This window comes from Mesoplodon mirus (genome assembly GCF_964341445.2).
Source record: "Mesoplodon mirus genome assembly, chromosome: 4".
In the NCBI taxonomy this organism is placed as follows: Eukaryota; Metazoa; Chordata; class Mammalia; order Artiodactyla; family Ziphiidae; genus Mesoplodon; species Mesoplodon mirus.
The window spans coordinates 34,085,762-34,113,519 of NC_138979.1; the positions used below are offsets into that span (position 1 = coordinate 34,085,762).

Genomic DNA, 27,758 nt, shown 5'->3' on the forward strand with positions numbered 1-27,758 from the left:
CAAACAGAGCAGCCTTTCCCTTCAGTCTGCTCTCACATTGCTGCATCCCGAAAACCGTCACATTCTTCTGCAGCTTTCAGCTGAGTCTTTGCCCACTTATTGTATATTCTTTTGGTCTTTTTGGTGGGGGAATCCAAGGATTTATTTAACCCAGCAATCAAACTGGTCATTTCAAATAATAGTACATCTTGTCCAAGTCTAAAAATAAATCCCCCTGGTATGGGAAGGCTAGCAAGGGGAAGTTGGGTAGAGCAGGCTGCAAACGTTTTATAGCCCAGTTACCCAGGGCTTGAGCCCGCTTTTCTTTCATCCCTCCTTGTCCTGACACGGGCGGGAGTCAGAGCGCCTTCTGTTTGTCTTGTTTAGAGTCAGCCTCCACCTTCCCCCAAGCCCAACTGCCCTTCTCAGGACACAGGCTGCATTCACCCTGCCTCGCACTGCCCCAGCCTTTTGCAGATTTTATGAAAGGCGTTTTCACTTGGATTAAACAGGCACTGTGTTTGTGTGCGGCGTGTGTAAAGGAGAAAATGAATCACTTCGACTTTGGGCAAAAGGACTGGAGGTGTCGTGTTTGTCCTTCGCAATTACATAAACACATCAGAACCCATTAAAAAGAATAAAAAGATGTAGGGTGGGGAGGGGGAAAGCCGCGTTGAGGGCTTGGGATGATCTAACAAGTTTAGCACATTTCCCATACGTTCGATCTCAGAGAGCGTGTTCTGCCCGCTCACGACAGACTCCGAGGCCAAGGGAAAGTTTGAGGTTTTACATTTCTGTTTGTGGTACCGGAAAAGGCTTATGATCTGAGGGCTTGATTCAGTGAAATAACATCGCCTTCTACACATTTGCTTCGCAAGGAGGGCAGGAGTTGGAAGCGACCGTTTTGAGATGTTAAAGATTTGCTGGCAGAGGGAAAGGGATTTTTTTTCCTCCCTCCCTGCCGAGGAAAAACAGTTCTAACGAGGAGTTACTTTGTAATTTTAACTCCCATTCAAATACTCCCAGCCCTAGAAGCTGCCGTTGATCCCCCGCGACTTTTTTTTTTTTTTTTTAACATCATTGTTAGAGTATAATTGCTTTACAATGGTGTGTTAGTTTCTGGTTTATAACAAAGTGAATCAGTTATACTCAGAAGGGACCGGTCACGGCGCTCCCTCATCCCTGGAGCCCCCGTCATGAGTTTGCAGAAGAGACTCTTCCTTGGAAGGGAGAACGGTGAGTGAGGTTGCTTCTCAGGGGCTTCACGGGGAGGTGGGGATGGAGGGTTTGACTCTTTTTTTGGACACAGAGAGGTGGAAACCTAGGGAAGCATAATTTTGCTTATGCCGTGTGGTGTGGTGTGTGTGGTGTGTGGTGTGTGTGTGTGTGTGTGTGTGTGCATGTGTGTGGTGCAGCGGGACACAGCCCCTCCCAGTCTGTCTGCGTTGTCCTCACCGAGGCTGGCTGAATGCTCACTAGGCTGCTTGGTGGAGGGGTGAGAGGTGGATGTATCACAGGACCCCCAAGGGGTATGAGAGTGAGCCCTGGCCAGGGCAGCTGCTTTCTACCTGCCCATTTTTCCTCTGTGAGTGGTCCTGGCAACGCTCAGGGGGTGGGGATATCAATATCTAAATGCCCAAAGCTGTCAGGGTCCCCATGGCTGGGCTCCGCTACTAGCAGGATGCAGAACAGAAGGGGGAGCTGCTCAGCACCTGGGGGAGACCGGGGAGCAGGTCTCTGGAGCAGGGGGCCCCCTGAGCCTCATGGATCTGAGCCCTGGGAGGGGCGCCAGGTACCCTGGCCAGACTCCCTGCCTTGCTGCTGGTACAGCCCCGTGCATCAGATCATTTCTTATGACAACCTCCTTCTTTTGCTCCAGAAGCATAAACAAACAGGCATCAGGGAAAAGGATTTTAACCCCTCAGCCCAGCTTTTAAAGTCAACACTTGGCAAAACTTCAGGTCTGTCGTAACTTTGGCATAAGAGAATAAACACGTGGTTTTCTTTAAAACGGAGAGCAAGGCAAGTCAAAGGCACATTCTGACTTTTTCTGCTCCAGGAAGATATGACAAAGATGGCTAGAACCCTGGGATCCATTTGGTTAGGTTCTATTAAAGAATTCTCTGAATTCTGAAGAAAGGCAGTGGAGCACAGGGGCCAAGAACCCGGGCTGTGGGGTCTGGCTACCGGGGACGGAATCTTGGCTCTGAGATGAACAGGCTAGTTGGTGTGGGGAAAGGTATTTAACCTCGCTATGGCTCAGTTTCCTCCTCTGCAAAACAGGGGTCATAAATTCCTACCACACAGGACTATAGAAGCAGTAAATGAGATGAAGCTGGTGAAATGGCCCGAGCAGCATCTGTGCGATACAGAGAACGTTTCAGCCCCCCAAAGCAGTTGCTTCCCTGTTCGCCTGTCGTGACACAGGAACCCTCACAGAGCACCCAGCCCTTGGGGATGAAAGAAGGAGTTCTCGAGGGTCCCAAGTGGCCATGGCCTCCCTCTCTTGCAGAAGGTGGGCCAAGCTTCTGAGATAAAGTACAGGATGCATTTTCTTACACTGGGGAATCTTTGAGGACTGGACTTGACCTGGTATTTAGTAGGTGCTTGATGTTTGCTGAAACCATTTTATTCATTTTTATTTCCATGGGGTCCTGCCACTTCCTGTCCCTGGCTGCATCACCATCTTTGGTTGGGTTTCCCTGGTGCGTGTAGGAAGTTCACTGGAGAGTGTCCCTGGGCACCTGGGAGGGGTGAGGGAAGCAGAACTGGACAGAGGGAGGAGCTGGGCTGCTGCAACACAAGCCTCAGCCAATCCAGCTGATCCCATGGGGCTTTGCACCCTTGCAATGACCCATCACTGCATGTGGGCTGCCCTGGGGAGAGGCCGCTGCCTTCAGCTGAGGGTAAGTCCTGGAGAGAGTTTCAGCTCTGAGCTGTCCCAGGCAACGTTTGTGCCAGCTGTGGGAATGAGTACTCAGTCCTGGGGCAACAACTCACAGCATCACTCCTCGACGGTGATCACGTCCCTTCTTTCCTGAGTTCAGCAGCTGGAAGGTTGGGGGTTCAATGCACGGACACCTGTTCAGTTACATTCTTACACAGCACTGTGACCTTGGATAAGCCCCTTCCCGTATCCAGGACTCACTGTCGCTGTCTGTAAGGTGGATGGAAGGTGTTTAGGAGAGATGGTCTCTAAGAACCCTTCCAGTGCTGCCTTTCCCCACATGCAGATTCTGAGCATGTGACAAGGTGGTTGGTTGTACCCCCAGCAATAGTCGGGTCACGTGATCTCCTCCACAGGTGCCTCCATTCCTTCCGGCAGAAAAATGGAATCAAGATATACCTGGGGGCCCTTGTGAGTCCCCATGGCCAGCTGTCAGCAGGGAGGGGCCGGGCCTGTGAGATGCAGAGGGAGGGTCTGTGTAGGGCTGGAGGGCAGGGGGTGGGGTTTGAGGAGAATTCTGCTGTGCTTTCTCCCACCTCACCCCTGCTGTTCTCCCCAAAACAAAGTAAAACCACATTGGATGCTGCCATCCATCTTTAATGGTAAATAGGTATATAATGTTGCCTGGGACAGGCATGGATGTAGCTGGCTTTATTTTATTGCCTTTCCCACCCCACCACCAATTTTCTATTTATTTTTCAATCTACAAAGAGTGAAGTCACTATCTCAAACACTTGGAATTCATTCTCAACAGATTATTTATTTAGAGCAGTCTGTGCTTCAGGCATCGTGCTGGGCTCTGATGATATGATGGGAGACTTGAGATAAACAATCATACAAGCATCAATATAATGACAAGAGGGTTAGTTTTTTTTTTTTTTTTTTTGGAGTATAGTTGCTTTACAATGTTGTGTTAGTTTCTGCTGTACAGCAAAGTGAATCAGCCACACATATACATATATCCCTTCTTTTGTGGATTTCCTTCCCATTTAGGTCACCACAGAGCACTGAGTAGAGATCCCTGTGCTTTACAGTAGGTTCTTATCAGTTATCTATTTTATACATAGTAGTGTATATATGTCAGTCCCAATCTCCCAATCCATCCCACCCCCACTTTCCCCCCTTGCTCTCTACGTCTGTGTCTCTATTTCTGCTTTGCAAATAAGTTCATCTGTACCATTTTCCTAGATTCCACACACATATGTGTTAATTTACAATATTTGTTTTTCTCTTTCTGACTGACTTCACTCTGTATGACAGACCAAAGAGGGTTAGTTGCAATGAGAGGCTCTAACCAGGGAACCGGCCTAGTCTAGTGGTCAGGGCGGGCCTCCCTGAGGAGGTGCCCTTTGAGCTGTGTGCAGGTGTGTGGGAATGAGGTCAGGTGCAGAGGTAGGGAAGCAAGCTCTAGGTAAAGAGAACAGCGTGCCGAAGAATAAGGATGAGAAAAGAGAACTGTCTCAAATCTTACGAGCTTAACTTTGTCACTGTGAGCTTTGTAAGCATCCTTCCATCCAGTCTGTTTTCCTTGCAGAATCTTTTAAAAAATCATCCTGGTGACTTGTTAGCTCAGGGGAAAAGAGATTTTGCTGGTGAGGCCAGGTCTCAACAGCCCTCTCTCCGTGTGTCAGCCGTTTCTCTCTGTTCCCCACATCTGGTGGCCAACCCCCGAGGGTGCCTCCTGGAAATCTCTCTGCAAATACTAGCACCTCCCTCCACCTGGGCGCTTTCAGCACCAGGCGCTGATTTAGGACCCTGATGGGCACGGACTCACTGCATCTTCCTCCCACAACCCTATGAGGCCAATGCCTTGTCTTTATCGTACAGGTAAGCAAAAATGAGGCCTGGGGAGCTTATCCAAATGGTGAGTGGCAGGACTGAGATTTGAACCCAGGGCAGGTATGTTTCATTCTAAAGCTTGAGTTCTTAGCATGTGGCTGAAAAATAACAATAGTGATCCTGAGGTACATACAGACTGATTTCCGTGCTGACGTTTCCACTTGGGGTTAGGGTTCTCAGTTCCTGCGAAGTTTTCAGAACCATCACCATTATGGCCCCCACATTATCAACTCTTTAACTTGCTTTCAGTTGTATTTTTTCCAAAATCTTATTATTAAAAACGTTCAAACATACAGGAAGGTGGAAAGAACTGTAGTCAGCAAGCACATACCCACTATCTAGCTTCTACAAGTAACACTTCTTTTGCCTTCTCATGTGACCATCCTCCCCTCTATCCATCCACACATGCATCCATCTTATTTTTTTAATATATTTCCAAATAAGTTTCAGGCACCACTGCACTTCACTTCTAAACAGTTCAGCATGTATGTAATGAAATCAAGTTCAGGATTTGACTACTATTCTTCTTTTAGGTAAAATTTACACACAGTGAAATGTACATATCTTATGTGTACCATTTGATTAATTTTTTTTTTTTTTTTTTTTTGCGGTATGCGGGCCTCTCACTGCTGTGGCCTCTCCCGCTGTGGAGCGCAGGCTCCAGACGCGTAGGCTCAGCCGCCAAGGCTCACGGGCCTAGCCGCTCTGCGGCATGTGGGATCTTTCTGGACCGGGATACGAACCCGTGTCCCCTGCATCGGCAGGCGGACTCTCAACCCCTGCGCCACCAGGGAAGCCCCCATTTGATTAATTTTGACAAATAGATACACCTGTGTAAGACAAACTCTTAGCATGGTGGGAACATTATTCTTACCCCAGAAAGCTCTTTCATGCCCCTTCTCAGTTGCTTTCAGTTTTTCCTAATAATATATAACATGTCACTAGATTTAAGGGCCTGGTTTAATAAAGTACAGAACCTGCTTTGTCCTGCCTTGGCCGTGAGGGCAGAACCCTTGGTGGTAAAGGCTCCCAAGTCTGCTGGGGAGGCCTCACAATGGGTTCAAGTGCAGATTTTGGCTGGGGTTTTGGGAGAAGGGGACAGCACAAGCAGAAGGTTTTGGGGAGCTGAGGTGAAGCAGATATAGTTAGTGGTGCAGACTGGGCATGGGCTTAGGTTGGGGCTCTGGGGTCTGTCAGGGGGTTTAGGCACAGGCCAGGATGGAGGAGATGGGGCAGGTGCCCTTTCATGGGAACTGGACCCTGGGGAGAACCATGCCAAGGCTCTGTATATACTCGTGTGTCCTAGGGCCTCACGGGGGGTCCCCACGGGGTCAGGGTGAGAGGGACCAAGCTGTTTTCACTGGGGCTGCCTTATATTTCCTGATGCAGTCCAGACGGGTCCAGGAATTGGAGCCAGTATGTGCATCTGTCACTGGGAAAATGGACACAGAAGAAACCAAAATGGGTACCATGCAGTGTAGTGCGGATACGTTTCGAGCGTCTGAACAGCTGTGATGGAATGAGATGGAAATGGAGAGGGTCCAGACGCAGGGACTTGTGGCTCCTGCACCCTGCATTCTGTCCTTCCCACTGTGGATGGCGTCTGGGGCATCGCGGGCGGAGTGCTCTTGAAGGAAGGCAGCGCTGAAACTTGTGGAAACACCACCACACATCAGGCAGTGACAGAATTCTTATTTAAGTCTTATAATCACACATGTTACAAAGGAGACAACTGCAGCTCAGAAGGGGGCGTGGCTTATCCCAGGTCACACAGCCAGTCAGCAGCAGCCTCGTGGTAAGAGCTCAGGCCTCTGGACTCCTGGACCAGTGCTCTTCCCGCACATACCCTGCGGTGGTGCGCATATGCATACCTGGGCATGCAGTCAGTTACATCCGTCTGTCTCTACGTCTATATTATATCTGCGGCTATGCATCTGACCACAAAGATCCCTCTCTCCCTCCTTCCTCCTGCCTTTTTGCCCTGTTTCTTTTCTCCTTCTCATCTCTTCCTCTAACAGGTATTTAACATCCACTTTGTGCCAGGGACTGTGTAGGGCGAGAGAGAGAGAGAGAGAGAGAGAGAGAGAGAGAGAGAGAGAGAAGACACAGTCCCTGGCATCAAGGATCTCACAGTTACCGGGTAAGACCCAGACGAGAGAGCTTTGCGTGTACAGAAGAGCAGCTCCTTTTTCCATTCATCTGTTGATGGACATTTAGGTTGCTTCCATGTCCTGGCTCTATGTGGTACATATATACAATGGAATATTACTCAGCCATAAAAAGGAATGAAATCGGGTCATTTGTAGAGATGTAAATGGACCTAGAGAGTGTCATACAGAGTGAAGTAAGTCCGAAAGAGAAAAACAAAGATCGTATATTAACGCATATATGTGGAATCTAGAAAAATGGTACAGATGATCTTATTCGCAAAGCAGAAATAGAGACGTAGAGAACAAACATATGGATACCAAGGAGGAACGTGGGGTGTGGGAGGAATTGGGAGACTGGGATCGACACATATACACTCTTGATACCATGTATAAAATAGATAACTAATGAGGACCTACTGCATAGCACAGGGAATTCTACTCAATGCACCGTGGTGACCTAAATGGGAAGGAAATCAAAAAGAGGGGATATATGTATACATATGGCTGATTCACTTTGCTGTACAGCAGAAACTAACACAACATTGTAAAGCAACTATACTCCAATAAAAATTAATTAAAAAAAAAAGAAATTGCATTCTCCTCTCCACCGCCCCCACCCCCCCAAAAAGAAAGGCAGCTCCTAATTCCATCAGTGAGTTGGGAGGGAGGTATCAGGGAAGACTTCCTGGAGGAGATGACTCTGAGCCAAACCTTGAAAAACACAGGAGAGCTGGCCGGGAAGCAGGGGCTCTGGGAGTTAGAGAGCGCAATGTGTGCCGAGGCGCGGAGGTGGGAGAAGGCACGAAGAGTCTGGAGGAACTTCAAGTCAAGGGAGACAAGTCTGTGACCTCGGGCAGGGACTGAAAATTTTTACTTATTGAGTCAGTCCTGTCATGACAATAACAAACGAAGAAAAGAAAGCAGGGATTTCTTCAAATTTAAAAATGTTGCTTTCTGATGCAAGGCAGGAAGCGGCATTCCTCAGATAACTGTGTGGGCAGGACTGCAGGAGGGGGACTGGCAGCCTCCCCGGCTGGCCAGGCTTGCTCCACCTCGGCTCGCCCGCCCCTTGTCCTGTGTGAACACGCTCTGGAGGGGGCCGGGCCCCCCGGCTGGGGGAGCTCCGGCATCCTGTAAGAGCCAGAAAAGACGGGGCACTTGACTCTCTCTAAACCCTTGGACCGAACACAGGGTTCCTGCGAAAATCTTACCGAGCGGAAACATCCCCAGCGCCCTCTCCTCCCCCTGGGTGTGTCATGCATTAATACCTGGCCTTTTCTTGTGACCTGGTGAAGGGGAAGCATGCTGTGCAAACCATCCTGATCTTGACCTTGAAAAAGTCCCGCCCAGACACCAATCCTCCCCTCCTGGTTTGGTGTTTAACCCTTTCTCAACCTCCCAGCCATGTGACTGCACTGCCAGGGATGGATAGGGATTTCCAGATTGCTCAACTTGCAACGGTTTATTTATTCAACATTTATTCCAAGGGCCAGGATTGCCTGGACTTTGTTGTCAGATAACCTTGGGTTCAAAGGCTGGCTCCGTGCCTTGGGAAAGCCATTTTAGGGCCCGTGCTTCCTCTTTCTCCCTACCTCGTCTGGAAAATAGGGATAAGGAATAGCACCAACCTGACAATTAGAGCTGGGAGATAGATGCCGCATTGTCAGTACTTAGTGCAGTGTCTGTCTTAGTCACAGAAGTGCTGCACAAATGACACTTGTCCCTATTATTATTATTATTACTATTTTTGTCCGCACCACGCAGCATGAGGGATGTCAGTTCCCCGGCCAGAGATCGAACCTGTGCCCCCTGCAGTGGATGCTCCGAGTCTCACCAGTGGACCGCCAGGGAAGTCCCAGTTGTTACTATTATTCATCAGTCAAGGTTCCGTATCTCCAATTGTTTTTCTTCATCCCACAGCTATGAATGAAACCGAGTGACTCTGCTTGTCCAATCCAAAGGGTCATTGGTGCTCTCAGAAATGAACTCTTTTCCCTTGCAGAGAACATTCTCACCCTGTCCCCATCAGTGACCTTGAGAGACTAGGAGAGAGGGTGTGAATATGTTTTTTAAGTTCCGTCTAAATCTGAGACTAATCACATAAATTAGATGAAGAAAATGTCTGCCAGAGCTCTCTGTAAACGCCACAATACAAACGAGTGTAGAAGCTCATTACATGGCATTAGTCATTTATTTATTCATTCGGTTTGGGGTTGATTCATTCAGTAAGTGTTTACTGAGCCCTTCTGGACCAGGCATGTCCTAGGACTGGAGACCCTGCAGTGAACAAAGCTGGTGAATTCCTGTTTGGGGTGCTTGACCGTAGATGGGGCACAGAGGTACAGACTAGAGACCGAATAGACTACAAGACACCTTCAGATGGTGACGAGTTCTATGAAGAAAAGGAGACGTGATGGGGAGTAGCTGGGGCCTAGTGTAGACAGGGTGGAGAGGAAAGGCCACATTTAAGATATCAAGGCAGGAAGGAGACAGCCATAGGAAGATCTGGAAGTGGGAAATTCCTGGAAGAGGAAACATCTTGGACAAAAGCCTTAGAGTGACATGGGCTTGGCTTGTTCAGGAAAGGGGAGACTAAGAGGGGCAAGACCATGTAAGTCTTTCCCGACGTGGTAAAGAATTTGGACTTTATTTTGAAAAAGCAATGCAAAGCCTTGGGGAGGAGTAATGGGTGGGCCCCAGGGCTTTTTAGGGCAGTGGCACACTGCTCTGCATGACACAATAATGGTAGATACGTGATGTTATGCATTTGTCAAAGCCCATAGAATATGCAACCCAGAGAGCGAACCCTGAGGTAACCTGTGGAATTTAGTTAATTACAATGTCTCAGTATTGATTTATCAATTGTAAGAATGTGCCACATTAATGCAGGATGTTAATAATAGGAGAGACCATGAGTGGAGCATAAAGGAACACTGTACTTTCTGTGCAATTTTTCTGTAAACTTAACACTGCTCTAAAAAAAAAAAATCCTTTTTTTTTTTTTTTTCCGGTACGCGGGTCTCTCACTGCTGTGGCCTCTCCCGTTGTGGAGCACAGGCTCCGGACGCACAGGCTCAGCGGCCATGGCTCACGGGCCCAGCCATTCCGCGGCATGTGGGATCTTCCCGGACCGGGGCACGAACCCACGTCCCCTGCATCAGCAGGCGGACTCTCAACCGCTGCGCCACCAGGGAAGCCCCCCCTTTTTTTTAAATAATAAAAAAATTGTTTCAAAAAGCAGTGCAAAGTCCTAGCAGGGTTTTATGTAGATGAGTGCCATGATCCATTTTATATTTTCAAAAAACCTACCTGGTTATGGTATGGAAATAGATTATGGAGGCCCAGTGAGAAAGGTGAGTGTGGTAATCAGGCAAGAGGGAATGGTGGTCACGTTAGGATGGTGGCAGTGAAGACGAAGAGAAGAGGATGGATTTGGGATATCTTCTGGTAGGGCCAATGGGAATTGCTGATAAATTGGATGTGATGTGAGAAGAGAGAAGGAGGAGAGAGAAGGGGCGAATCACGAGAGAATCAGAGAGAAGGAGGAATCCGGATCGGAGGGCTTATCCTGGCAGGCACTTTCCTGAGAGCTTTACAGTCATTACCACATTTAGTCTTACAGCAACCCTGTGAGGTAGGTCCTAGCGCAATAACCGTCCAATGGATGGCTAAGCCAGTCCCCAGAGAGGTGTCCCTTCTTGCCCATAATCACGCACCTGGCCAGGGACAGACGCGAGACATGAATCCAGGAATTCTGGCTTCAGAGCCTGTGTTCCTAACTCCTTGATATGATTTTGTTTTGTTTTGTTTGTTTGTTTTGCTTGTGCAAATGAGTGGGTGATGATGGCGACTACCAAAATATGGAAGCCTGGGAGGAGTAGATTTTATGGGGGAAATCAAGAGTACTGTTTGATGACATAAATTCTGAAATACCTGTTAAACTGTCAGAGGACATGTTAAGCAGATGGTAGGAAAAAAAGAGTTTAGAACCCAGAGGAAAGTCCAAGGCTGGGATGGGAATTTGGGAGTTGTTGGCACATGGGCTGCTCATACACGCCAATGGGACTGGCTGCAGTGGCTTGTTAGAATCGTATAGTGTATTAGTGATGAAATATTACTTTGAAAGGATACAAGCCCAGAATGGACACAGTGAGAGACAGGAAGGCCAGAGGAAGAGCAACATGGTCTATAAGGAAGTCAGCTAGACTTGTCATATAAAGCAGAACCTTTGGTTTGAATCTGCATGTAATGTAGGGTGGCAGGAAGAAAGGAAGAGCTCTGGAGGAGCAGTCAGGAGACCAGCAGTTCCTGACTGCCTGACCTTGACCAAGGCCATGCAACTTCCCTGGGCCTCAGCGTCTGCGTCCATAAACGAGGGTGTATGAAGAAATGGTAGAGTCCTGCTCTCAACCTTGTGTGATGTAAGTTGAAAGTGCTAAATGTGTCTAGGATATATTATCATTATATTATGGTGTTCCATTTCTAGTTGGAACTGTTCAATTATATTCTGCATCATGACAGTACAGTTCTCATGACCTAAAGTTCACAGCATAAGGAATCCCTGAGGATTTTCAAAGAATGCTAGATGCTCCTGCTCAGAACTCTGAGCAGGCTGGTCAGTTTGTTGGATTATTGTGCCCATTTTATGGAGGAGGAAAATGAGGCTCAGAAAAGTAAAGGGACCTGCCTCAGTTGGCAGAGCTGGCTTGTTCAGAAGCTGGGGTCTCCACCCTGCTCTGACTCCAATCTCTGCCCTCTTTATCTTGCTACTATTTGATCAGAATAGATGACCCCGTTGTGGTGTTTTAAAAAGAAAGCACTTTGCCTTTTGCCTTCTGACTATTCTGACTTGCTACAGCAAACATGTATTACTTTTGTATTTGAAAAAAAAGCGGGGGGGGGAAGTATCAGAAGAAAATATAGACATACTTAAAAAAAATGAAAACATCACCGTATAAATAGAAGTCTTGGTATAATCCCAGAATATGCTGACTCTCCAGGGGGACACGATGCAGGAAAGGTCTCCTGATCACATGCACTAATCCAATCCTGATGGGACATGCAGAAGTGTCTTGTCACTTTATGCCGTGATTTCCAGCACGCTCTATGTATTCTAGTTTAGATCATTGGTTATGAAACTTTAGCAAGCCTCAGAATCCCCTGTTAAAAAGATTTCTAGGCTCCATGAGCTGGAAGGACCAACACATTGAGTGGCCTTTCCCCTGGAATGTCCACTTCCTCCCAGACCTCGCAGGCAGCTTGGCCTGTGGCTACATCCAGGGGCTGTGAGGCTGCTCTCACACCAGCAGCTGTGCGCCCCCAGAAAGGCAAGCAGCTGGTCCTAGTTGCTCCACCTCTAAAATGGGTACAAAAATAGCACCTACTTCACGGAGTTGGTGAGAGGATAAAACCAAATAAAGCGCCCATCAGAATGTCTAGTACACAAAAAGTTATCTGCATATGAGAGCCCTTCTTTATATAATTGAGGATGGAGATGCATGTGCATGTGTGTGTGCACACATGTGTGCGAGTACGTGGGGGGGGTCACATGGAGGTGAATTTTTTTTTTTTTTTTTTTTTTGCGGTACGCGGGCCTCTCACTGCTGTGGCCTCTCCCGTTGTGGAGCGCAGGCTCTGGACGCTCAGGCCCAGCGGCCATGGCTCACGGGCCCAGCCGCTCCGTGGCATGTGGGATCTTCCCGGACCGGGGCACGAACCCGTGTCCCCTGCATCGGCAGGCGGACTCTCAACCACTGCGCCACCAGGGAAGCCCTGGAGGTGAATTTTGAATGATTTTCATGCAAAGGCAAAACAGATAATGCTGCAAAGAGCACATGGTTATTTCTTTTTTATGTTTTTACTGTTTGATAATTTATGAAACATTTTTAGATACTTTATTACATTTTTGCAATATTCTTGCTATGTTATTACATTTTTGCAATATCTGTGTTGACAACATTAATGAAGAAATCCATGGATAATCGAAATTATTTTGATGGAAACTTGAACCATTTCCCTAAAGAAGTAGATACAAGAATAATTATCAGAGAGTGATGTTCTAATTCATTTAAAGCACACATTGAGCTGTGACAGATGCATGAAGGTGCCAAGGTGAGGGAGACATTTGCCCAAACCCTCAATCTCCTTGGTGTCTTGTATTCCAAAAACAAAACAAAAGCATATGGTTACTTCTCACAGCAAGAATTTGCAGAGCTGTTCGCAGGGGCTCCCTCTCCTGTTGTCTCCTTCCCTCTAAAAGCCTGCAGTGGGAGTTTTTTATTTTTTTGGCTGTGTTGGGTCTTCGTTGCTGCACGCGGGCTTTTTCTAGTTGTGGTGAGTGGGGGCTACTCTTCTGTTGTGGTGCGTGGGCTTCTCATTGTGGTGTTTTCTCTTGTTGCAGAGCACGGGCTGTAGGTGCTCGGGCTTCAGTAGCTGCAGCATGCGGGCTCTAGAGCGCAGGCTCAGTAGTTGTGGCACACGGGCTTAGTTGCTCCGCGGCATGTCGGATCTTCCCGGACCAGGGATCGAACCCGTGTCCCCTGCATTGGCAGGCGGACTCCTAACCACTATGCCACCAGGGAAGTCCCACAGTGGGAGTTTTTAATTCCATTTGGCAGATGAATAAACCAAAGCTGAGACGTGACCAAGATCCCATAGGAAGACCTTGGCCAAGCTTGGCATGTAGCTCGGGCGGTCCCCATTTCTCACCCAGGTGGGGCTCTCCCAGCTGCATCTTCTCCCCTTTCTTCAGGCACTAAATGAGCTTGCCTTTGGAGACTGTCAGGGCACAGAGGGAAGACTCCTTTTTCTGGAACAGGTCCTGGAGGGCACTGATATGATACAGTCTCCACCATGAGGGAAACCACCCTGTGTCCGTAAAGGTCTGGGCAGGAATGAATTCACCTTCGGAGAGTGAGCAAGCATGTATCATCTGAAAATGGAGAGGCAGGGGATTTCCCTGGCGGTCCAGTGGTTAAGACTTTGCCTTCCAATGCAGGGGGTGTGGGTTCGATCCCTGGTCAGGGAGCTGGGATCCCACATGCCTCAGGGCCAAAAAAAACAAAACATAAAACACAGGCAATATTGTAACAAATTCAATAAAGACTTAAAAAAATGGAGAGTAATATTCCATTGTATATGTGGCACATATATACACTGGAATATTACTCAGCCATAAAAAGAAACGAAATTGAGTTATTTGTAGTGAGGTGGATGGACCTAGAGTCTGTCATACAGAGTGAAGTAAGTCAGAAAGAGAAAAACAAATACCATATGCTAACACATATATATGGAATCTAAAAAAAAAAAACAAACGGTCATGAAGAACTAGGGGCAAGACGAGAATAAAGACGCAGACGTAGAGAATGGACTTGAGGACATGGGGAGGGCAAAGGGTAAGCTGGGACGAAGTGAGAGAGTGGCATGGACATATATACACTACCAAATGTAAAATAGATAGCTAGTGGGAAGCAGCTGCATAGCACAGGGAGATCAGCCCGGTGCTTTGTGACCACCTAGAGGGGTGGGATAGGGAGGGTGGGAGGGAGGTACAAGAGGGAAGAGATATGGGGACGTATGTATATGTATAACTGATTCACTTTGTTATAAAGCAGAAACTAACACACCACTGTAAAGCAATTATACTCCAATAAAGATGTTTAAAAAACAATGGAGAGGGCCTCCCTGGTGGCGCAGTGGTTGAGAGTCCGCCTGCCGATGCAGGGGATACGGGTTCGTGCCCCGGTCTGGGAGGATCCCATATGCCGCGGAGCGGCTGGGCCCGTGAGCCATGGCCGCTGAGCCTGTGCGTCCGGAGCCTGTGCTCCGCAACGGGAGAGGCCACAACAGTGAGAGGCCCGCGTACAGCAAAAAACAAAACAAAACAAAACAAAAAAACAATGGAGAGGCAGGAAGTGGATTCAGGTACAGGTGACAAGGCGTAGAAGGGAGGCTGTGGGGTCTGGGAAGGGCAAGGCTGGCCTCCTCACACCTGCACTACCAGATCGCCCCCCAGCCTTTCTGCCAGTGAAACAGCCTGGGCAGTTGATCCCCGGGCCCCAGCCTTGACTGCACTGCGGGTGTGAGCAGAGCAGGCAACACTGACCGAGGCCCAGGCTTCCTGCACTTTAGAAGTTACTCCACTGCGCCCCAGACTCAGCCCTGCCGTGTGGAACTGCCCCCTACACCCACTGACAAAGGCAGCTTTATCCCCAAAGTGCTTCCTTTGTGACCGTGGGCCTTGTTCCCACAGTAGTGGCTGGATCTCCAAAGCCTTGCATGGAATTCCCCGGGCTTCCTACGAGTCGCACCTACACCCTCATTAAAGCCCCCAGTCAGCCCTGAAACATCTGGTGGTGAGCAGAGGAAAGCATTTCATTTGTTAGAAGAGAGGGCCACACAGAAGTCCCAGCCCGGCATGTACAAACAGCTCACAGAGACCGTGCTTAGGAGAGATGTGTGGGATGGTCATTAAGGGGCAGATGGGTTAAATGTCACCCTTAGATCAGGCTCTCCAAGGGGACATGCGGGGGAAAAGCACTCTGGTCATGCAATGAGAATCCTGATAGGACACACAGAGCGCCTTGTCCCTTTGTGCCGTGGTTCTCAACATGCTCTACGTAAGTGAAGTCCTCGGTTCTCAAAGTTGAGCAGGCACCAGATGATTCTGGAGGGCTTGCAAAAGCAGAGTGCCAGGCCGACCCCCAGAGTTTCTGATTCCGGAGGACTAGGTGAGCCTGAGAATTTGCATTTCTAGCAGAAGTTTCTATGGGCTCAAACTTGTTACATAACTTATTTTTTCCAGTGATTTCCTGGAGGCATCCCTTTTGATGCCCACAACTGGCTTGGGGACCAGACTAGCTCCTGAGAGCCAGTTTCTTATTTTAAGGACAGCCTGGCATAGAGAGGCAGCATGATGCCATGAAAAGAGCCTGCCTGGGCTTTGGAGTTGGGTGGATCTTGATTAGACTCCTGACGTGATACCTTGCTAGCTAGGTGACCTCTGGGAAGGCGCTGGATTTTGCTGAACCAGTAGTGGGCTATGACCCAGGGTCACCAGGTCTGGCACATAGTAGGTGCTCAGTGAATCTCTGTGCAGTGACCTTTTCACCTGTAAAATGAGTATGGTAATATTTACAAGATGGACGGCGAGCTAGTGTGAGCTGACGTCATGCCAGGCCCTTTGGAGGCACTGTGGTTGTTACCTTCCTGCCCTCCCAGCCACTTCCAGGTTATCCAAGGAAGGCAGGGGTCAACTGGGACCCCAGCGAGGAGCCTCGCTGGGCTCTGGGGTTCTGGGCGGCACTGGCCTCCTGGGTGTTCTCTGCCAGCCCAGCAGATGGTGGACTTTGTTCTGAGCTGAGCTTCCCAGCGCTGGCAGCCCGGCCTTTTTGGACCAAGCGTCTTCACACAGAGAAGTCAGATGGCTCAGGTCGGGAGTCTCCAAGTGAGCCGGTGCCAGGTTGGACACATTTGCCCTGAGTCACCTGTCCAGAGCAGGTTGTGAGAACATTGTCCGACTCACAGCATCCCAGCCATCAGCGCCTGAGATCCGATTTGAGACCAGCCTCTGAGTGAGAAAGGAGCATCCATTTCTCATTCTTTGCCGGCTCTGACCCAGGCCCGGGCCCTGGCTTTCCCGGGATAAATGGTTCCGTGGTCCCGGCTGGGCAGTTGGAGAGCAAAGCCAAGGAGGGGCCAGCCCCAGGGGCTGTGAGCAGAGAGGTAGGTGGGCCCGGGTGAGAGAAGGTCCCTCAGGCAGCGGTTCTGACCAGGTGGCAGTTAATGGACGCAGGAGGCTGGCTTCTCTGACCTGCATGGGGACGGGGCCCGGTTGCTGGAACTTGGGCTCCTGTTTGGAGGCTGGGCTGGGTTGGGCAGGGGGGGAAATGGTCACTGGGGTAGGAAATCAGGTGCCACCTTTGGTTGCAGAGGGAGGGGGGAGGAAGCCGTTTGGGAGGTTGGCATGGGGAGAGGGCTGTCACTTGTCCTCGCTTTGTAGCCCTGGGAGCTTCTGGTTCTAGGATTTCCGCCTGAACTGCCAAGACCTCATCCTTGGGACTGGGGATATGGAAGGCGATGGAAGGAAGGATGGAGAGACCAGAGGAGGCCTCCCTGCTGCTCACCAGGCTTCCGCTCTCCCAGGCGGGCATGGCGCGTGGGCAGCCCTGCCACTGGCCTTGGGAAGACTGTCAGTCACTCCACTTGCTTTAGATGAGGGTCCACTTGCTTTAGACTAATTCCGCGTGGTTTCAGTCCCACGGTTGGCACTCTTTTGGTTGGTAAACCTGCTTGCTTTCTGTTGTCAGAGGACTCAGCAGACTCCTTGCTCCATGAGGTCACAGCGCAGCATCCACTTCCTTCTCTTTTTTTAAAATTTGAATTAATTAATTAGGCCACGCAGCTCGCCATGCGGGATCTTCCCTGACCAGGGATGGAACCCGCTCCCCCTGCAGTGGAAGTGCGGAGTCTTAACCACTGGACCACCAAGGAAGTCCCATCCACTTCCTTCTCTTGCCAAGTGAAATCCTCCCATTTCGCGCAGAGCCCGTCCAAGGAGCCGAGCGCCAAGCCTTCCTTACCTCCCCAAGCAGCCCGGGATCCTGCCCTGTGGCTTCTTTCCCTTTCTCCAGGCTGCTGGGAAGGACAGGATGGCTCCATTCCTTTCCTCTCCTCTGTTCTCTTTTTTGACCTGCAGTTAAGTGGCGGTCAACATTTATGACCACAGTTGAGGGTACCTCCTGTATTCCACGCATGACGAGGGCATGAGCTATCAGGGTGCGACAGCCCCCTCCTTGAAGCCCCGGCTATTCATTTATTCACCTCCACTGATGTTTATTAATCACCCTGAATACCCAGTCATTTCCTGTGCACTCTTCCTGCCCCAGGCTCTGTGCTAAAATCTTTTCCTGCATCATCTCATTTAAGCCTTAACAGCAACCCTCAGTTAGGTAGTGTATCCCCGCAAACTGCGAGACGAGGTGACTCGCCCAGGGTCACTCAGCTAGAAAGTGGCACTGAACCCCAGCCTGTCTGACTCCAAAATCTACAATCTTAACTGCTCTGCTACATGCCTCAACAAATATTTCTAGTTCCTAAACACAAAGATGGTCATATATCCACAGGGTAAAAAAAAAAAAAAAAAATCTGAGTTGGATTATAATTACCTACAGCAGATGTTTTCTAGTTCTTTTTATCCATGGAAACCTTTTTAGAATTGAAATCTTTCATAAACATTCATGTGTAAACAGTTTGGAGCAGAATTATTCAGACTGAAGGCAGGCTAGGAGTTTGAGACCTGTCCTCTTGCCAAACTCCCCACTCCCCTTTCTGGGCCCCAGCCAGGGTACCCCCGGGGTTTGGAGGTGAAGTGGGGAGGGTGCACTTTGAAATGAAAGCCACTCACTAGCAGGATAGTGTCTTCATTCCTTAAGCACGACTGCTCAACTACGTGAATTGGCCATTTGACCCTTTCCCCCCTGCTCACACCCAGACTCCAGTGTTGCCAAGAGATCTGCTCTGATCTGAATACAGGGGGGGTCTTTTAGAGCTTTGTGCTTTTGCTTGTTGTTTTGTCTGCTGGAAATGCTCACTCTTCTGTCTTTCCTTCCCATGTGGAAGACCCTCATTCAGCGTTCAAGCCTCAGCTCAGGGGCCGATTCCTTGGTGACACCATCCATAAAGTCACTTCAGATGGTGGCACTTGATTCAGACCATTATTATGAAACTTCCCACACTAGGAATATTATCCATGTACACATCTGTCTTCTCTCACTGGTCGTAAAGGACCATGTCTTCATCCTTTACATCATCATTGCCTGGCACACGACGAATCTCAGAACATAGTTGTTGCAAAAATGAATGAACACTATCAACATAACAACAAAGCTAACTCTGAAAATAGCACCTTATATTTGCATCGTCCATTTGGGCTGGCAACCCATTTTAATATATAAGATGTTTTTGATACTAAGACACAAATCAGTGTGAATAGCAACATACTGTTATATGCAGGGAGAAAAAATACCCCCCAAGGCAAAATAAACAAACTAAGAGCTCGGACTTTGGCTAGGAGGACTTTGGCTAGGAAGGCAGCCTGAAATTAGGAATTTACTTCAAGTTCTTCTCTTGGATCCCAATTTATATAAGGACAAATCTATGTGGGTCCTGTAAGCTAAGCAAGTTATGGCAGAAGGATTGAGGTGGTCTGCATGAAAGAATGCAGAGCAGGGTGCTGAGGAAGGCTTGTGGAGGAGCAGGGTGCCTGGGTGGAAGGGCAGAGCCCATTGAGAGCTGTTATGCTTGCACATTTGGAGATGCTGGAAGAGAGTGTGTGCCTTTTGCGGAAGCAGCTCATAAGTCTGGCAGTGCCTCTGTGCAGTGCCCCAGATGCTGAGGACCACCCAGAGTGGGGACCTCCACTGGTCTTGCTTCTGGATGAGACTTGGCATGCACATCTGGGCCAGAAATGTTTCTCAGGTAGACAGCTACAGCAGCTAGGACAGGGCTGCCCTACCTGGTCGACGGGAGGTTCCCCCTCCCACCTCCCGCAAACGTGTTCTCCAAATGATCCAGAAGCTCTCTTCACTCCTGGGATGGCTGGCACTAGGGCTTCCTCCCTGCTGCTCACAGCAGCTCTCATCTGGCAAGGGAAAGCTCCAGTCAACCTGAGCCCTTCCTCAGTCTTCCATCTGCATATGAAAGATTTGAGCAGAAAATTTCAGGGTCGATCCCACCTCTCAAATCTGGAGAAGCACAGGTCTCTGAGGAAGGACGATCAAATGCACCCAAATCAACGTACACGTGAAAAGATTCAGAGGCTCAGAAGGGACCTAAATGAGGAACCAAATCACATACCCTCAAATGAAAGTACTGTAGGAAATCAGAGAAAACTTTAGAGTAGTGGTTTTCAAACATGACCCATTAGTGCACTGCAAATCAAATTAGTGGGTTGAGACCAGCTTTTTTTTTTTTTTTAACAGAAAAAGAAGAATAGAGTTTATCAAAATGCATCAGGTTCTTAGAAAAATCATTTAAAAATAATTTTTATTGAAGATTAGTTGATTTATAATGTTGTGTTAATTTCTGCTATACAGCAGTGTGACTCAGTTATTATTCTTTTTCATATTCTTTTCCATTATGGTTTATCACAGGATATAGTTCCCTGTGCTATATAGTAGGACCTTGTTGTTTACCCATCCTATATATAATAGTTTGCATCTGCTAATCCCAAGCTCCCAATCCATCCCTCCCCCACCCCCTCCTCCTTGGCAACCACAAGTCTGTTCTCTATGTCTGTGAGTCTGTTTCTGTTTCGTAGATATGTTCGTTTGTGTTGTATTTTAGATTCCACATATAAGTGATATCATATTTGTCTTTTTCCTTCTGACCTACTTTGCTTAGTATGATAATCTTCAGTCCATCCATGTCACTGCAAAAGGCACTATTTCATTCTTTTTTATGGCTGAGTAATATACCATTGTATATATGTACACACCTTCTTATCCATTCATCTGTCGATGGACATTTAGGTTGTTTCCATGCCTTGGCTATAGTAAATAGTGCTGCTATGAATATTGGGGTGCATGTATCTTTTCAAATTATACTTTTGTCTGGGTATATGTCCAGGAGCGGGATTGCTGGGTCCTATGGCAACTTTATTTTTAGTTTTTTGAGGAACCTCCATACTGTTCTCCATAATGGCTGCACCAATTTAAGAAGAATCATTTTTATATTATCTTTGTCATGTTTTCACCTTATTATACCATAGTAAGTGTGTTGTTTCATAAACCTTTTTTTTTTACTATTTGTATTTATTTATATATTTAAAACTATTTATATACATAGACATCTTATGTGTTTATGTGGTACATACTATGATGTAAAATGTAAATTCTTACTGTAAGTCAATATTTACAAAGTTTCAAGAACAGTACTGTAGAAAGAACATAGGGTGGGATTTGGAACGGCAGAGATGTGTTAGGAGAGCATTTTCAGCCCCAAGTATTCTTGATCTTCTCTTTCAACAAGATGGTCTTGTCCCCGTCATCCAAGGCAGGGATTCCAGACCTAAGTCAGCTATGAGGTGATCTTTCCCTTTTCCTGTCCTCACCTGTCCTTAAATCGATTAGAGGGGTTTAAGCAAGGGAAAGAATTGGAAAAAGTGGGAGGCACTCTGGGCTCACGTGCCGTCCCTATTCTCATCCTCCAAGGGTGTTCAGAGTCAATTCCAGCCACACTGCAGTGGTCTGAGCACCTGGGGCAGCTGCTGACAGAGGGAGGAGACCCATGGCCTTGACTAAGCAATGTCTGGGCACACACTTCCCCTGCACTGAGCTCTTTGTCAAAAGCAAGCAGTAAAAGTGTGTGTGTGTGTGTGTGTGTGCGTGCGTGCGTGTTGTGTGTTGAGAGAAATAGAAAATAATATTAAAAGAGATGATACATAATCTCTTACCAAAACCGAAACCCCAAACAATCGTACACACACACACACACGTGTGTGCACACACAATGGCAGCAGTTGGACCACAAAGTCCAACAGTTCTTTTAGGCCAAAGACTCTATGATGATTTGTAGCTGTTATTTTGTTTTTCTTTGAATCTCCTCTCAGTCGACTTAGACATCATTGGATATCAGTTTAACACCCCTGCAGTTCCTTCCCCAGGAAGGGATCTTTGTTGTTTATCCAGGGGTATGTCTTGAGCATCTTTCTCAATCCAGGTCTCTTAGCAAGTAGGTCATATTTTCAGTTTGTTTGTTTTAAATTTGCTTTTTTTGTTTTGATCTTTTTTCTTTTCTAGATTGTAATTCAGTGATGTATACAAATTTATTACCAATTTATGATATTGCCACTTTGCACACAGAAGGGCACCTGGGACAGCCCTAGGTCTGGATAAGGGTGTGGTTTTAATTCAAAGAAGTGTTATCTTAAAATGGGATCTGAAGAGTGATGAAAATTTAGTGTCACCTAGGGTTATAGAGAGCAGGTGAAGCATTGGGAAGCACCTGCGCCTTGGCCGGCAGGTTAGAGAAATCCAGGGCTGCTCAGGAGGCTAAAGGGCTTACTTGTGCAGTGGACAGAGTTCAGGAAAGGAGCAGAGTGAGATCTGAAGAGGGTGGTCGGGGCAGACCCTGCTGATGGAAGAGCAGATATTTGGGCCACAAAAGGAGGCTAACTCTAAGTTAAATCTCAATCAGTGACGGTTCTCAACAGGATTTTGAAGTAAATGATAAAAATAATTTTTAAAGAGATAATATATAATGTCCCCCAAACAACCATTTGCTCTGAACTGAGAGGTTGGAATCCGGAAGAAGTGAGAAGGATTCCCAGCACCTGTAGGGAGAGGCACCAGGTACAGTGTCTTTCTTGGAAAGGATGAAGAGGAAACATCTACGCTCAAACATCACTTTCAACAATTCTTTAAGGAGCCATCCATAATATAAAAATACAACGTGAAACCTCTAATTCATTAAGGACAAGAAGGAGTGAATGGCTTGCTTGGAAATCAAGAAAAGGAGGCAGTAAGAAGCTACATAAAGAGAGCAAAACAAAGCATATCAGAAGGAAGACGTCTCAATTAAGATATGATATAAGGTTGTATATTAAATGTGTATAAGATATACAAAATATAGTATAAGATATAAGGTTATATATTAAAATATGAAGTCTTCCAGATTCAGCTTAAAAAAGGGAAATTAAAAAAACCCAAAGAAACAAACTCTCCCTCCCACTCCTATTATATCCCACTTGTAAGAGACATGTTTAAAACTAAATCACGTGAAGTTAAAAATAAAGTGATGAGGGCTTCCCTGGTGGCGCAGTGGTTGAGAATCCGCCTGCCGATGCAGGGGACACGGGTTCGTGCCCCGGTCTGGGAAGATCCCACATGCCGCAGAGCAGTTAGGCTCATGAGCCATGGCCGCTGAGCCTGTGCGTCCGGAGCCTGTGCTCCGCAACGGGAGAGGCCACAACAGTGAGAGGCCCGCGTACCGCAAAAAAAAAAAATTAAAAAAAAAAAATAAATAAAGTGATGGGCAAAAACCATGCAAATGCAGATTAAAAGAAAGTGGGGTAGCAATGTTAATTCTGTCAGACAAAATAAAAACCGAGGCAACTGTTAAATAGATCAAGAAGTACTTTTTACAAAATGATAAAAGCACACAGTGGAGATATGAAAATCAGAGAACTTTATGCACCTAAGAAAGGCACTGAAATATGTAAGATAAAAATTTTTTGAAATATATTACAAATATGGTACCAGATTTCAATGCACACAACTCTAAGCTTTTTCAGATTAATTAGACAAAAATATAAATAGTTGATGACTTATAATATTGAATATATACACATATTTTAATATCACATTTGAGTATATAAATATTTGAAACTCCAAACAGAGGAAAACCATTCTTTTCAAATGCGCACTGAACATTAAAAACATTTAGTTACATCACATACTGGCTTACAAAATAAACCTCAATAAATTCCAACAAATAAAAAATGTCCAGGGCACATCCTGTGGCCATGATGCAATTATATTGGAATTTTCTAGTAAAAAAATTACAAGAACAAGAAGGCTAAATCTTGGAAATTTAACCAAAAGAAATTAACAATAGCAATAGCAGTCTTCTAAAAAACTGAGTTTAAATTGGAAATCAAAGCTGCAATTACAGGCCATTTCTAAAATAACAATAATTAGAGCATCATGTTTCAAAATTCATGGGTTGTGGCCAAAGGGATATTCAGAAGAAAATTTCTAGCTTTTTATAATAATGGTGATTATGACAATGGTGGCTATAATAACTAGCCAACAAACTGTGCTAAGGGATTTACATCCAGTATTTCAATTTATTATCTATCACAAAGTTGCTGTGAGGCGGCTCCTACAATCATCCCCATCTTGCAGATAACAAAACTTGAGTCACAGAAAAGTTAAGTAGATTTTCATGTTCGGACACTTATTGGACTGGGATTTAAACTAAGACCTAGTTGGGCTCCATGCCAGACCAGGTAATCATTGCATGATATGCTGTTAAAATAGAAAGAATGGATTGGGGGGAACTAAATATTAAACTCTAGAAGATGGAGAAAAGAGTAAAACAAATATCAGAAAAACAGGAAGGAAAAAGGAATAAAACTTAAGCTGAAATAAATACGTTGGAAAGCAAACTGAAAAGAGTAGATGTTTTTACTAATTCTAAGAATGAGTCCTTTGAGAGGGCCAATAGAATAGCTCTCTTCAGTCAGGTAAATCAAAGCAGAGAGGAAGGAGGACCGGAGGACCAACTGAAATGTACAACATTGGCCACAAGAGACAAAGCATATGTATATAATAGTTTCAGAGAAAAAAATTTAAATTGTGAATATGTAATGGACAACTCTATACTAATAAATTTGAAAATCTTGATGAAAGGGTCATTTTATGACAAGGTAAGTGATCAAAATTGACAAAGGAAAAGATTTTTGAAAAATTGAATAGACCAATAACTAAGGAAACAATGGAAAGTTTCAAAAGTGATGCCAGGACCAAAAGATTTTATGGAAAACTATTTCAAACTTTTACTGGATATATTTTAAATTAGTAAACCATTTCAGACCCGGGCCCTCGGCAGTGAAAACGCAGAGTCCTAACCACTGGACCTCCAGGGAATTCCCCCCAATTCCTTTTATAATAACCTAAGACAGCCCAAAGTGGGACGATAGGCCTTTTCTTTTTTTTTTTTTTTGCGGTACGTGGGCCTCTCACTGCTGTGGCCTCTCCCATTGCGGAGCACAGGCTCCGGACGTGCAGGCTCAGCGGCCATGGCTCACGGGCCCAGCCGCTCCGCGGCATGTGGGATCTTCCCAGACCGGGGCACGAACCCGTGTCCCCTGCATCGGCAGGCAGACTCTCAACAACTGCGCCACCAGGGAAGCCCTTATTCTTGATATTGGTCACATAATATTCCATTGTGTGAATGTTCTATAATATATTTAATAAAATCTCTCATTGATGTACATTTAGATTGTTCCTACTATTTTACTTTTTTCTCTTTCTTTTGTAGTCCATCTATGTGTCAGGCACTCAGCTGAGTCCTTTTCAGAACTATCTGCTTTCGTTCCCACAGTGGTTAGCATTGTCATGGCCAATTTATGGGTGATCAGCAAGTCATAAGAGAGTTCAATACTTGGCTTGAAGTTGCACAGGTAAGGGGCAGACCTGGCATACAAACTAAGGCCACCTCCAGAGTCTAAGACCTTGGCCAGGACATTTGCGTACCTGCTTGTCACTCCTCCCAATTGCAAGCATCCTTGGGGTAGCTCTGGTCAGCTGACTGCTTATTTCGTGGTAACAACATTTTTTTAACCTTTTTTTGCAAACATTTTATTTATAGGTAGATAACATATGGTGTTTTTTTTAATTGAAGTGTAGTTGATTTCCAAAGCTGTGCCAATCTCTGCTGTACAGCAAAGTGACTCAATTATACACATACAGACATTCTTTTTTTATATTCTTTTCCATTATGGTTTATCACAGGATGTTGAATATAGTTCCCTGTGCTATAAATTAGGACCTTGCTGTTTATTCATTCTAAATGTAATAGTTTACATCTACCAACCACAAACTCCCAGTCCATCCCTTTCCCTCCCCCACAACCTTGACAACCACAAGTCTGTTCTCTATGTCTGTGAGTCTGTTTCTGTTTTGTAGATAGGTTAATTTGTGCCATAGTTTAGATTCCACATATAAGTGATATCATATGATATTTGTCTTTCTCTTTCTGACTTACTTCACTTAGTATGATAATCTTTAGTTGCATCCATGTTGCTGCAAATGGCATTATTTCATTCTTTTTTATGGCTGAGTAGTATTCCATTGTATATATGTACCACATCTTCTTTATCCATTCATCTGTTGATGGACATTTAGGTTGTTTACATGTTTTTGCTATTGTGAACCGTGCTGCTATGAACATAGGAATGCATGTGTCTTTTTGAATTATAGTTTTGTCCTGGTGTATTCCCAGGAGTGGGATTGCTGGATCATATGGTAATTCTATTTTTAGTTTTCTGACGTACCTCCATAGTGTTTTCCATAGTGGCTGCACCAACTTACATTCCCACCAACAGTGTAGGAGGGTAACATTTTCTCCACACCCTCTCCAGCATTTGTTATTTGTAGACTTAAAAAAAAAAAAAAATTTAATTAATTAATTTTTGCTGTGTTGGGTCTTCGTTTCTCTACAAGGGCTTTCTCTAGTTGTGGCAAGTGGGGGCCACTCTTCATCGCAGTGCGCGGGCCTCTCACTATCGCGTCCTCTCTTGTTGCAGAGCACAGGCTCCAGACGCTCAGGCTCGGTAGTTGTGGCTCACGGGCCTAGTTGCTCCGTGGCACGTGCGATCCTCCCAGACCAGGGCTCGAACCCGTGTCCCCTGCATTAGCAGGCAGATTCTCAACCACTGTGCCACCAGGGAAGCCCTATTTGTAGACTTTTTAATGATGGCCATTCTCACTAGTGTGAAGTGGTACCTCACTGTAGTTTTGATTTGCATTTCTCTAATAATTAGCGATGTTGAGCATCTTTTCATGTGCCTGTTGGCCATCTGTAGGCAACGACATTTATTGAGTGTCTCCTATATGTGAAGCCCTCTTCCGAGCACTGGGATTTAATGAAGAATCCGTCTTAGCCAGTCCCTCCAGAACAGTGGTGGGTGGATGTGCCTTTCTTGAATTTGTCTAGGTTCTTTTTGAGGTTAATTATATTTTCGGCCTTTTCCATCTTGGAGGGAATGCATGCTGAGGGGGAATAGTCCTGTCCATCTTCATCCTTTGTCTCAGAGGCCTGGGTTTTTGGGGGGCATCCTGGTGCTCTGACATGTGCCTGCACGTTGATGGATTTGATCACCTTCCAGGATGCTGAAAGTGCAGAGGCCCCTGTGAGGGCCTCCTCTTAGAATTTACACGCCTTTACGATTTTCCCGAGGAGCAGATTCCAGAATGTCTTTCCACTGGCTCTGACTTGTCATCTACTCTTAGGTGCAACCCACTATGACTCCTTATCCCTCTGATGTCAGTCGGTTACTTGGAATCCTTCCTTCTGTGGTACTAGAGGGGATGTTTCCCCGGTGTTTAGTCATAGTTCTGCAGAGAAGCAGACCAATAGGAGGTAGATAGATACATGGATGGATAGATAGATAACAGATAGATATAAGGAAGGAGATTTACTATGAGAGATTGGCTCATGTGCATACGTAGGCTGAGAAGTCCTAAGATCTGCTGTCTGCAAGCTGGGGGCCCAGGAAAGTGGGTAGCGTAGTCCAGTCCAAACCCAAAGGCCTGAGAACAAGGGGAGCCAGTGGTATAAGTCCTGGTTTGAGTCCAAAGGCCCAAGAACTTGGACCACCGATATCCAAGAGCAGGAGAAGATGGCTGTCCCCGTTCCAGCAGAGAGAGTGATTTTGCTCTTCCTGCACCTTCTTCTTCTAGTCAGACCCTCAAAAGATTGGATGATGCCCACCCCGTTGGATGTGGGCAGATCTTCTTTATTCAGTCTACTGGTTCAAATGCTAATCTCTCCTGGAAAACCCTGACAGACACAGCCAGAAATACTGAAAACCCTTAGCCCAGTGGAGTTGACATATGAAATTTACCATCACACCTGGGATCATTTCACCTTATATTGGTGTGGGAAAGGCCAACTGAAGGCAAAGGAACTTTTGAGATGTTCATCCACCATCCCTTCCTTCCTTCCTTCCTTCTTTCCCTCCTTCCTTCACTGGACATGCAAATTCCCCTACTCTGTGCTAAGCCCTGTCAAAGGTCTGCAGACAAAAAATAGTGAGATATGGTCAGTGCAGAGGAAGA

General features: G+C 46.5%; 1 protein-coding gene across 1 annotated transcript in view; it reads left to right on the top strand.

Moving 5' to 3' along the window:
- The first annotated feature begins 1,081 nt into the window (after positions 1 to 1,081).
- IL16 (interleukin 16) overlaps positions 1,082 to 27,758 on the top strand; it is a 107,883-nt gene continuing 81,206 nt past the window's right edge. The window contains exon 1 of the mRNA XM_082618481.1: positions 1,082 to 1,215. Within this exon, the coding sequence (XP_082474607.1) occupies positions 1,176 to 1,215 (40 nt within the window). The 5' untranslated portion in view covers positions 1,082 to 1,175. The remainder of the gene's footprint in view (positions 1,216 to 27,758) is intronic.